We start from the raw sequence: 12688 nt of genomic DNA, 5'->3' as shown, positions 1-12688 counted from the left end.
TCTCTAGTCACCTTTAATTATTTTATCACAGATGCGTACAATTTCCTTCTTCTAATAAGCTGTTCTCAAAAAATATTTTGATAGGGAAAGAAGAGAGGTCAAGTTACCATGTTTTATTTTCTTAGAGTTAATGGTTGAATTTAATTTTTCATTAAAATGAGTCATTTTATTTGAATGTTATTTTGGGAAAGTGCTACCTAACAGGAAAAATAGCAGACTATATGCTATTCTTCCTCTCCTCCCCCCCACCCCCCCCCAGCTGATTGCCTGGCATGGTATATTTTCCCTTATATATTTTAATTGGCCAGACAGGGTTTTTACAGCATCATCTTTATAAGTTAGAGTTAATTTTCCTAGAAAAAAATTCTTAGAAAAAAATTCTTTTACTTTAAGCATCTTCACTAGAAATTCAGTTCCCTGAGAAGGGATGTGGAGCCTATCAAGACTTTTATGATGGTCTCTGCTCTTCAGGGTTGCTAAGCATTAGAATGGACTCCATGGCAGTGGGGCTTGGTACTCTCTCCTTTCACAAGCTCCCTCTTGCCTCACATAGAAGTGCTACCTTGTTCTGCACACCTCTGTTTATCTTCTCACAGTCCATTAGTGCCTTGGTGGTGGTGAGAAGGGCAAGATTGTGTAAGCATATAGGACTAATTAAGACCCTTTCAGTTAAAAGCATTATAAACTTTTCTACTTTAAGTTAAATAAGTTTGAACTAAACTCACATGGCTATGAAAGTGGATTCCTGCCAGTCTGCCGAGGCTCCCACCCTGCCTCCCATGCTGCTGTAATCAGCTGACAGACCTGCTTCAGACAACAGTTTTATGAGCTAATCAGGCATCTGATTTTTTAAAGTACTAAGTAAGGCCCTTTTCCATTTCAGAAAACTGATAAAAAGGAAAATTCAGGAAGTTTGGAGACCATAAATGAGCCCATTCCCCAGCCTATGCCTTTTCCACCCAGCATTATCAGGTCAGGATCTCCGAAATTGGATCCTTCGGAGGTCTACCTGAAATCTAAGACTTTGTATGAAGATAAACGTAAGTAGTTGTTAAATGTTTCAGGAGAGCATTTAAGAATATAACTTTAGATTGCTTTTTAAAACTGGGACCTTCAATTGTTCAAATTCATTTGAAAAAGTGATTCCTCCATTCCCGTTTTAATATAACTGGGCTTCTACCATTAGTAGTCAATATTCATTCATTTGTTTCAAGAACTTGTATTACGTGTCAACTCTGTATCAGGCACCATATTAGATCATTAGAATATTCATAATTGAATAGGCTATATGGCCCCTGTAATCCAAAATATTTATTGAGCCTACATAGAAAAATGTTTACAAATAAATGCAAATTAGCTTAGTAGGTGCAGTGATAGAAGGATGAATTGGGAACCAAAGTAGAAAACGTGGGTAGTAGGAAGTGTCAGGTAAAGATTCACAGAGAAAGTAAAGATTTAACCAAGTCTTCAAGGGTGAAGAGCCTGAAAAGACAGAAGAAATCATATCTGCATGTTGACCTTGCATGGCCTGTGATCTGCAATCTGTTTAGTTTGCTTGGGTATGGCTGGTAAGGAAGCCAGAGGGAAGAGCAGGAGCATTGGCTGATGCTGGTGGCAGTCTGAGGAAGCCAGAGTGGGTCAGATACATGATGTTGAGCCACTGCATTGTTTTGGCTAGAGACATTGAACTTGTGCTTGAGATTGTCCTGGTAAAGATTATGGAGAAAGAATCAGGAGGGTGTGCATTTGAAGCCAAGGAGTCCAAAGAACTAATACTAAAAGGAATTTATCTGAATGATGAGAAGCGGGTGCATAAGCAGAAATTCATTTTAGTAGTAATTGATTTACTAATGAGAAATCTTTTCCAAAGTAATGCTGCAGATTTAAATAGATGTTTGTTTTTTAAGAAATAAAATAAGTCTTGCTTGGAAAAGATATACACAGATGGAAATACTATATATAATTGACTTTATGCTTATTTAATTGTAGTTCTGTATCTTGATGTTCCCCTTCCATACTTAGAAAAATGAAAATGAGGTATAATCATATCTAGTGATTTAAATTAGAGTAACGTGTGGAGAATCCCTTTCTTCAGACTTCCATGCATAGCCTGACACATTCTTTTAGTATGAGCTGTCCAGTCTCTATGGGCCTCACCCATCAAACAAGTGAATTGACTCACAAGTCCTTTCATCTCCAAACATGTGTCAAGAGAAATTGCTTCGAATGGACATTATCAGGAATTTACCTGCATGGTATTTCACTTACTTTTTATATACTTTACCTGTTTGTCCCTTTTCCTTTTCTAACAAAATATTTCTTATTTTTAAGTAAACATTAACATTTTTCCAGACATAAGTTTTTTGTCATGAGATACATTTTCTTTCTTTCTTTCTTTTTTTTTTTTTTTACTGTTTTATTGTAAATTATGTGATACTTTATTTACATGGGAGAACATTAACTTTACATTCATCATTTTATATATATATATATGATGAATGGTTACAATCCCCTCCATACATCATCAAACCAAAGGGTATACCCTGCAAGCCTGCCCCCTGGTGGTCAGCACACAGCCCCTCTCCTCTGAGTCTAGAGTTCCCAGCTGCTCCATCATCATCTCTGCCTCCATCTCTGGCATCACTGTTTCTCTGGTTAGAGTCCTATACTCCGCTCTTTTCCCTTGATGGTCCCAGGGACCTCCTCTCCTGGATTTCAAAGTCAATCACTCCCCTCCATTTTTTATTTATTTATTTATTTTTAAATGTTTTATTGTGAATGATGTGATAGTTTACATGGGAAAACATTAGCTTTACATTCATTCTATCGTATATCATTTCATTGCCATGGTTACAGTCCCCTCCATGCATCATCAAACAACCAAAGGGTATGCCCTGCAAGCCTGCCCCCCGGTCATCAGCACACAGCCCCTCTCCCTCTCTGGGTTTACAGTCCCCAGCTGCTCCATCTCTATGCCATCGTCTCTGCCTCCATTTCTGGCATCACTCTTTCTCTGGGTAGGGTCCGACACTCTGCTCAAGATCTCCCTTGATGGTTCCAGGGACCTCTGTTCCTACACTGAAAAGTCCGTCACTTTCTTCCTTTTGCTACAAAATGTCTTTCTTCCTTTACATTTCCAGCCCTCATAGTCAGTCCTGATAACAGTTACTCACTATTATATCACAACAGACCTATCCCCATCGCCTTTCATCAGCCCCACCCAGACAGATTGGATACTACTCAGTGGAGATTCTGCCTTTCTCCATGCCCTCTGGATCTAGGCTCCCTCTTGAAAGCTTTAAGCCAGTCACTTCTGACTTTCTAGCCCCACCCCACCCATTTTGGGTAGCCAGTGCCCAAGTTGCCCATCCCTGTCTACTCTGTGTTTGGAGGGGAGGTAATGATCCTCGTAAAGATTTGTTCTCTCTTTTGAACTACTACATCCATAGGTGTAAGTCAAGTTCATCAAATTGTATCAGATTACTCTTTTTTCCTCTTCTTTCGTCTTCTAGTTGAGCTCTGATCATGCAGTCATTGAAGCCAGGTCAAGTAGGTATTATCTGCAAGTGTGGGTGTTGGTATGCAAATGCCCTCTCTTATCAGCTGGATGCTTCACTCTCCACTCTAGTCCTCTGTGGCTATGTCACTGGCTCTGGGCCCAAGAGTCCCAAGGTCTTGCCACGCTGCTGACCAACTAGGTCTCCACCTGGTTCACAGGAGTCTATTGAACGTTGTAGTGATTAGCTCGCAACTTCAGTGCTGTTTTTCTCTCACTTCCCCTTATCTGTGACGAATGTGGTCACCAATCAGAGCGCATGACTGCTTGCATTGAGTCTTAGTCTTGGAAGGGGGTTTGCCTTGAGGGGACCCGACCACTTGCCTTGATGTCTCCTGGGCAAGCAACTTACTTGTTCTTATAGTAATCAGTGGGACTGCTGTTATTTTGTATTTTTCCTGTCTGGCTTTCTTTCAAGAAGTATCTTCTGTTCTTCTAGCCGCTCCAGACTGGTCGGCTTGTCCTTTCCGGTGGAAATTTCCCAGCTCAGAAGATTCTGGATGCTGTTCAGGATTCCACTTATGGTCTTATGTAATGCAGAGGCTCCACAGGAAGCCTCCTTCACTGGGCATGTTATTGCCCCATTTTAGGTATTCCAAGGAGCTCTTGTAGCTTAGTGGTTACGAATCGGGCTGCGAACTGCAAGGTCAGCAGTTCAGAACTACCAGCTGTTCCACGGGAGAAAGATGAGGCTTTCTGCTCCCGTAAAGATTTACAGCCTCGGAAACCCTGTATAGGGTCGCTATGAGTCGGAACCAACTGCACGGCACATAACCAACCAACCAACCAATCAGTTACAGGCAGAAGATGCACTTTACAGACTTTCTATGGTGATATTTCTGGCTATTCCTTTCTCTCCCCCTCAGGTGTCTATTTTATAATGGTATGCCAGGGAAACCAAGATTAAAAAACAGCCAAGCATCTTAACATTATTTTCCCCCTTTTGCCCATTCCAACTATGTCTCAATTCCTGTATCCCAGAGCCCTGTTGTTCCAAGGTTGTGCATACATCATTATTTACCTCTGTCCCACTTAGTCCATGCAAACCTGCCTAATTGTTTTTCCATCCGCTTTGTTCTTCCATTTCCCTCCCCCTTCTTGTTTATTGCCCCTCTCCCTAGCACCCAAACTATCCTGTGTCTATTCCCTATCTTGTGCTACATGTTCTCCTCCCTCCCCTCATCCCACCCCCCACATCCCAGTACCCAGCAAAGAAACCCCCCCTCCCCTCCAGAGTATGGGTTCTTTTTCTTAGTCTTTTACAGTAGTGGTCCTATGCTGTATTTCTCCTTTTGTGACTGACTAATTTCACTCAAGGTGCATCCATGTTATGCGGTGGCTTGCAGCTTTCTTATTCTTCAAGGTAGCATAATATTCCATTGTGTGTATGTACCACAGTTTTTTTATCCAGTCTTCAGTTGATGGGCACTTAGGCTGTCTCCATCTTTTTGCTATTGTAAATAGTGCTGCTGTGAACATTGGTGTGCATATATCTACTCGTGTTATGGCTCGTATTTCTTGTGGGTAAATACCAAGTAGAGGAATTGTTGGATCAAAAGGTATTTCTATTTCCAACCTTTTGAGGAAGTACCATATTGCTTTCCAGAGAGGTTGGACCATTTTGCAATCCCACCAGCAATGCAGGAGCGTCCCAGTCTCTCCTAATCCTCACCAGCATCTTTTGTCCTCTACTTTTTTGATCTTTGCTGATATTGCTGGTGTGAGATGATACCTCGTTGTTTTGATTTGCATCTCTCTAATGGCTAGTGATCATGAACATTTCTTCATATGTTTGTTTGCTGCCTGGATCTCCTCCTTGGTGAAGTGTCTGCGCATGTCCTGTGTCTTTTTTGTGTGTGTGTCTTTTTCTGGTAGAGGTGTTGTAGTTCCTATATATTTTAGAAATCAGTCCTTTGTCTGGTGTGTTGTTGCAAAAGATTTTTTCCCATTTTGTGGGTTCCCTTTTTACTCTTCTGGTGAAGTCTTTTGATGCACATAAGTTTTTAATTTTTGCTATGTCCCAATCATCTATTTTGTATATTTTTGTTGAGGTACATTTTCTTACTTAATATTCTCATGAATCCAACATGCCCTTTCCAGCAGGAGGGTGTGATTAAGAGCCTGGACCTTGGAAATCTACTTGAGTTGAAATCTCAGCTCTGTCACTTACTTAATGTGTGCCGCTGAACAAGTTACCTAGTGCCTCAGTTTCCTCAACTACAAAATGGAACTTACAATAGGTGTTAGCTATCATTTGTTTCCCTTTAAAAAATATCATCTTGTAAAATTAGACCAAATAAGCACTTTGAGGGGATGCTTTACTGAGGCTGAAGTATTCATTTAGGGATAGAAAAACAGGCATGTTTTTGGTCTTTTTTCCTAGGATTTAAAGTGCCTTGCCCAAATGTTCACTTAGCTAATTTGTGCCTATCAAATCAACTTACTATTACAATATTGACTTGGAAGCATTAGAAGTTAATGACAGCATAATACTGAGTACTTGGAAGTAGAGGTCAACATCCCTAAGCAATTTTGGTAGGAAGTTTTTTTCTAAAGCTCAAAACAAGGATCAATGGCTATCTTTTTTGGTGGGATGGGGAGGGGTAATGTTATTCTCTAGTGCACACTTCACATCACAGATAGTCCTGAAATTATAGCATGTTGAACTGCTCTCTAATATTTTCTGACTACATACTGAACTTTGCTTTGTTTTAATCTGCTTCAAGCAAATCAACATATTTGTACTTTCTGATTTTACTTAGCCCCAAACACCAAAGATCTGGATGTTTTTCTTCGGAAACAGGAGTCAGGGTTCGGCTTCAGAGTACTAGGAGGAGATGGACCTGAGCAATCTGTAAGTTTAAATACTTTGGAATTTGGTTATTCCTGTTAGAACTTTTGAGTGGTGCTTTGGTGGGCTCTGCCACTTGTTTTGTTTTCCTAAGATTATCTTTTGCTGTACTCGTTTCATCAGTAGGAGGCAAAACTATATTTCTAGGAGTATCATAGTCACTCAGTTTACTTGGTGTAGCTGAGGTTAAAAACTGTAGGCAAAACTGACAATGCCAGATGTATAATATTAAAAAATGACTACATTACTACCAGCTTGGAAAATCCTTGAATAGCAATATTCTTTTTTTTAAAAATGATAGTCCTCTATTTCTGAATAGCACATTTAATTTGTATGGTATAGATGCTGTCCAGCCATATTGGTTATAATTACAGTAGTTGTCCAAGACAAATACAACTTTAGACACAATGCCCTATATAATGCAACCATAAGTTGATGCTTTGATTGTTCTTGGTGATTTATCTGTTTTTGTGTCCTTTGCTGCTTATTGTGATGTTAATAGTATTCTCTTAGACATTTTAAATTTTCATCTCAACTTGGAAATAACCTTTCTCTTCTCTTAATGTCAAGCTTTCACAGCCCTGAAACAAGTTCAAACATTCTGGATTTCCTAATTGCCCAATTAAAATTGCTGGTGAGCAGAATCACAAGATCTGTTCACCTGGGTGCAAGTGCGCTCAAGGCCATTCTTCTCCTTTTATACAATAGAAGAACAAGAATTGTTTCTCTGTTGTATATGCTGAACTTGTACTCATAGCCACATTGATGGGACCATCTTAAGAGTGCCCCCAGTTGCTGTGAACCGTTTTCAAGACATCTTTGCTGGTGGCATTGAGCAAACTTTTTTACTTCTAGTAGCTACTCTACAAAATTGCAGAGTCCTGGTGTGGCACTGTAGGATAAGCACCAGGCTGCCAGCCCCAAGGTTGGTGTTTCAAACCCACCAGCCACTCCTTGGAAACCCTATATAGGGTCGCTATGAGTCAGAACTGACTTGAAGGCACTTAACAAGTTAACAACAACAACTATCAAATTGCAGTTAAGACAATTGAGTTTAATTTTGGTGGTGGCAGAAATGATGGTGAGGCTTTTTTAATTCCTAAGCAACATTGCATCGTCTGTCTTCTTTGCACTCAGCTTTTGAGACTCGCAAAGGATGCAATCTATCATGTTTCTAGAATATGGCTTTCCTAACTGAACTGTAGTATCTGCTGGTGTGCACAGTGCCAGAGTCAGCAAGTCTCTGTCAGTTGATCTCAGTTAACTGTATATGCCAACCAACACTTGTCATCTTATTAGATATACATTGGGGCCATCATTCCTCTGGGTGCAGCTGAGAAAGACGGTCGGCTCCGTGCTGCTGATGAACTGATGTGCATTGATGGGATTCCTGTTAAAGGGAAATCACACAAACAAGTCCTGGACCTAATGACGACGGCTGCTCGAAATGGCCACGTGTTACTAACTGTCAGGAGAAAGATCTTCTATGGTGGTATGATTGCAGGCATTTATGCAAATTCATTCTAACCAGAAAATGAGGAATCGGTTTTTCTCATTAATAATTGGATGCTGGGGGGTGGGGGGGGGGGGTGCAATGTTGTTGTTGTTTTCCATTAAAATCCCAAAGAGACCTTACAAATGCATATTCCTTGACTGCAGTGTGTTTGGGTTGTTGTTAATGATGGTTTGTACCAAACTAAGGCACAAAATATGGTGTTTTGTTCTTTGTTTTTGCATAAATTAGAACTAACTTGAGTCTGTCTTTCTCAAATTGTAATGTCATTCTTGAACCAGAGAAAAAGATATACGCTGTCGACTTGCTGAGGATCCCATGGGATCTTCTATACCCAGGAGAATTTGCTGCTTGTGTGGACAGTGTGTTGATGTCCCAGTGGGTGGGGGTGAATGATCAGATCATCTGATATTATCCACCAGCACGCTGTAACTTAAAGCACATGGTTTCAGACAAGTCCTATGTAGATGGAAACAGCTTCCAACCTATAGTGGGGCAGCATCTTTACCCCGATGCAGTGGCCTCCAGATGTTACTGCACTACACTAATTCACAGCGAAAGTTGATTTTTAAAAGGAAGCTTGTATCTGCCCTCATTATTTGCATTAATGCTGCTGCCTGCATGGAGGGACTGCTTTTCTGTTCTGGATGTTATTAGAAACTGGATGTGCTTATGAAAGGCTTTAGCATAAAAGCAATTTAGTTAACCAAAAATGATGATGTTCCAGAAATATCAAAACTGATCATGTTTATTCTAGAGAAACAATCAGACGATGACAACTCTCAAGCCTTCATTTCAGCACAGAATGGATCTCCCCGCCTGAACCGAGCAGAGGGCCCAGCCAGGCCTGCTCCCCAGGAGCCCTATGATATTATTTTACAAAGAAAAGAGAATGAGGGATTTGGCTTTGTTATCCTCACCTCCAAAAACAAGCCACCTCCAGGAGGTAAGGGTTGCTGTATCTTGTGGTCATTCCTGTGACTCCCACAGGTAATTATGAAGCAACTTAGAAATTACATATAAATTGCCCTGGAGACTTATCTTTTTGAGAATAGCAAATACTTTCCTTATTTTCAAAATTAGATCATTCAAATAAAAACTTCCAGGCTTCAGGTTCATCTGTCATCTCAGTCTCGTTAGCTCAGTGTGAATCGAGATTATACTATGGCAGTACTGTGTGCATCAGGGATGTGATTTAATACAGCAAAAGGTCCAATGCTGTTTGTGTGCTTATTTGTTTAAATATGTGGTGATAGAGTTTTTAAATTAGGAGACATTTTCTGTACAGAAATGGTAGAAGCCACTGAGAAAAAGAAGCAAACCAGATAAATAAAAAATTCTTAACCCAAATATCTCTTAAATTGTTATTTGGTGTTGTTTAATAGTAACTGCAATATTCCAACTATGAAGCACCCTTGTTAAATAATGAGGCACTCCTAACCTTTCATATATGCTTCACTGAAAGGTAAGAAACTGTATCAAAACCTTTGAAAATGAATCTAAGTATCCTGCATTATTTGAACAGAATGTTCTCATCTGGGAAGGATGAATGTATATATTAATTGCCTCAGTAAAGGAGGATTTGCCTCTAGTATAATCACGACTGTTTAATTCAGTCAGTTAATTTTTGTCTTGTCTTGACTGATATTTTTAAGAAATGTTAGATCCCATCTAGTCAGTTCCAAATCATAGCAACCGTATACACAACAGAACAAAACTTAATGGTCCTGTGCCTGTCTCACAATTGTTGCTCTGTTTAAACCCATTGCTGTAACCACTGTGTTAATCCATCTCAGAGGTCTTCTTCTCTTCTGCTGACCCTCTGCTTTACTGAGCATGATGTTCTTCTCCAGGGACTGGTCCCTCCTGATAACATATCTAAAGTATATGAGAGAAAACCTCACCAGTCTCACTTCTAAGGAACATTCTGGCTACACTTCTTCCAAGACAATTTTGTTCATTCTTCAGGCAGTCCATGGTGTTTTCAATATTTTTTACCAACACCATAATTCAAAGGCATCAATTCTTCAGTCTCTCTTATTCTTTGCATGCATATGAGGTGATTGAAAATACCATGGCTTGGGTCAAGAAATAGCTTAGTCCTCCCAGTGCCATCTTTGCTTTTTTAATACTTTAAAGAGATCTTTTTGCAGCAGCTTCGCCCAATACAATACATCATTTGATTCTTAACTACTGCCTCCTTGGGTGTTGACTTGTTGTTGTTGTTAAGTGCCGTCGAGTCGGTTCCGACCCATAGCGGCCCTGCTGTACAGGGTTTCCGAGGGTGTAAATCTTTACGGGAGTAGGAAGCCTCATCTTCCTCCCGCGGAGCGGCTGGTAGTTTTGCACCACTGACCTTAAGGTTCGCAGCCCGATTCGTAACCACTACACCACCAGAGCATTGACTACATCCATGTAAATGGAATCTTTGACATCTACAGTTTTTACCATTTGTCATGATGTTGTTTATTGGTCCAGTTGTGGGGACTTTTGTTCTCTTTTGGTTAAGATATAATCCATGTTGAAGAAGAAAAAGTTACCAGATGAGCATAGTATATAAAGATCAATTTGTCAGTTCTCTTTTTACATTCATTTAGATTTTTCATGATACTTGAATATAATCATAAAATCCAAATGTGAATGTTAAAGAAGAGCTGACAAATTGATCTTTATATACTATGCTTATCTGGCAGTGGGTTTTTTTTCCATTTCAAATGATGAATATCTTTGACAGCATAGAAATGTGCTGTTGCCTTTGGCAGTAGATTTGGGTAGTGACATCCTTTTAGACTGGGTGGTCACTAAAGTCTTAGTCAAAAACTAAGACACTTTCAAGAAAGTGTTGTCAGCCAAACCAATTTGCAAAAACCTTGCTAAAATTAATGACTGTGTGTAAAGGGAGGAGATACTGTGACATGGATGAATTATTACTATAGTACCAGGTCACTGCTCACTGATACTAGTTTCCATTTTCCAGAAGCAGTTGCTATGGTAACATTTAGAACTGTAACTGTCACTGATGCTGTGCCGATGATTCTGTGGCCTATGTCAGAAAAATGAAAGAAAGCAGTTTTTAGGTGGATTTCAAGTTGTTTCACTGGAAATCAGTTTTCTGCAAAACAAACATTTTAAGGAATCATATTGTCATTCTAATGCCATACGATAATACCAAGCATTAAAATCAACAAAAATGTAAAAGATTATTACTCCTTGTGGTACATTCTAGCCACTTCTTATATTCAAGATATTCATTTTCTCGCTTTACAGAAATGAAGGGATAGTCTGGTGTTTGCCATAAAACAAAACAATACAGGGGAAATCGAAAAAAAGTTAGGTGAATTATTTAAATAGTCTTTGTTTATTTGTTTAAATGTTACTATTTTGATGGTTTTACCTATTGTAGATACTAGATTTCCACATAAGATAGTGTCGTTAAGTGTTGGAGTCAAGCCCTAGTTATGTCTTTTAATAACTGTACAGGGTCGCTATGAGTCGGAACCGACTCCACGGCACATAAGAACAACAACAATCTTGGACAAATGATTTACCCTGCAGTTTGCTCTGTAAAATGGGATGATGATAATACTCCATGTGTTATATGAGTGGGTGGATGAAAGGAGATCATGCTTGTGAAGCCCTTAGAGCAAACCCTCAATAAAAGTCAGCAACAGCTATAGTTGCTGTGGCTGCTGATAATAGCAACAGCATTATCATTATTTAAAAAATTGGCCTTTTTTTTTTTAAAGGAATGTTTTAAAAGTTTACTAATACTTGAGTAACAAGACAGGAAGGAAAGCCCAATTAAAATGTAAGATTGAGGCAGCTGCTAATATGTAGCAGGAAATGAGTGTTGCAGCTCATTAATTATCAGCCTGAATGGTAAATTAAGCTCAGGTTGTTGATGAATTGTATATATATATAAAGTACATGAGTCTTTCAGTCATTGAGCAAAACCAGGATTGATCATTTCACTGAAGGCCTAGTTCGTAATCTTCCTGACTTCTGAGCCCTGCAGCAGTCTTCGTAGAACTCCAGCCATCACTGATAGATAGATGAAACCTCCTGGAATGGACTGCATATACAGACACTGAGCAGTCTGCTGCCAACTGCGTAACAGAGAAGGTTGATTTAGAAGAGTTAGTACAAGGGAAAAAGCTGTCAGTCAAGACAGATCATTCTTTATGGACCTTCTCACTGAAGGCTGCTCAGCATAGGGTTTTGCTTTTCCAGTATGCTTCTGATTAAATGGTATGTTTTGTTAATATTTGTCACTGCAAAGTTTTTGATTAGCATCTCTGATACCAGTTACAATATTTGGAGATTCTCTGCTGTTAACATTTTCAACATCAGAGATATAAGCCTATCGTGTATCCTCAGTACCTTAAACCTAGTTTGTATAGGTGCTGAATGAATGGAACCCTTAGAAAAGGACTCTATTTAAGATGAAAAGGACTTGGCTGGTTTTTGGCATGCCAGTACATCAGAACTTTTCATGTTACTCTTTCATATATTTTTCATTCTGATTGCAAAGGATTTCTTTGAGAAGAGGACATTTCCAGTTAGAACTGAAAAGAAATATTTTAAGAGCCCTGAAGTGATATCAGCAGCTGGGCAATCCAGGCTGTGAGATAGATTTAGGCCAGAAATGAAATGAAGATGTTATATACCTTTATATATGTTGTTGTTGTTGTTAAGTGCCGTCGAGTCGGTTCTGACCCATAGCGACCCTGTACAGGGTTTCCGAGGGTGTAAATCTTTACGGGAGTAG

General features: G+C 39.5%; 1 protein-coding gene across 2 annotated transcripts in view; it reads left to right on the top strand.

Moving 5' to 3' along the window:
• MAGI3 (membrane associated guanylate kinase, WW and PDZ domain containing 3) overlaps positions 1–12688 on the top strand; it is a 300568-nt gene that overhangs the window by 249226 nt on the left and 38654 nt on the right. For both annotated transcript variants that reach the window (XM_006865901.1, XM_006865902.1), the window contains exons 12-15: positions 884–1040; positions 6319–6410; positions 7707–7899; positions 8678–8866. In XM_006865901.1, the coding sequence (XP_006865963.1) occupies positions 884–1040; positions 6319–6410; positions 7707–7899; positions 8678–8866 (631 nt within the window). The remainder of the gene's footprint in view (positions 1–883; positions 1041–6318; positions 6411–7706; positions 7900–8677; positions 8867–12688) is intronic.

Source organism: Chrysochloris asiatica, unplaced genomic scaffold (assembly GCF_000296735.1).
Source record: "Chrysochloris asiatica unplaced genomic scaffold, ChrAsi1.0 scaffold00085, whole genome shotgun sequence".
Classification (NCBI taxonomy): Eukaryota; Metazoa; Chordata; class Mammalia; order Afrosoricida; family Chrysochloridae; genus Chrysochloris; species Chrysochloris asiatica.
Note: the sequence above shows the minus strand (reverse complement) of the source record. Positions and strands in the feature narration are given on the sequence as shown.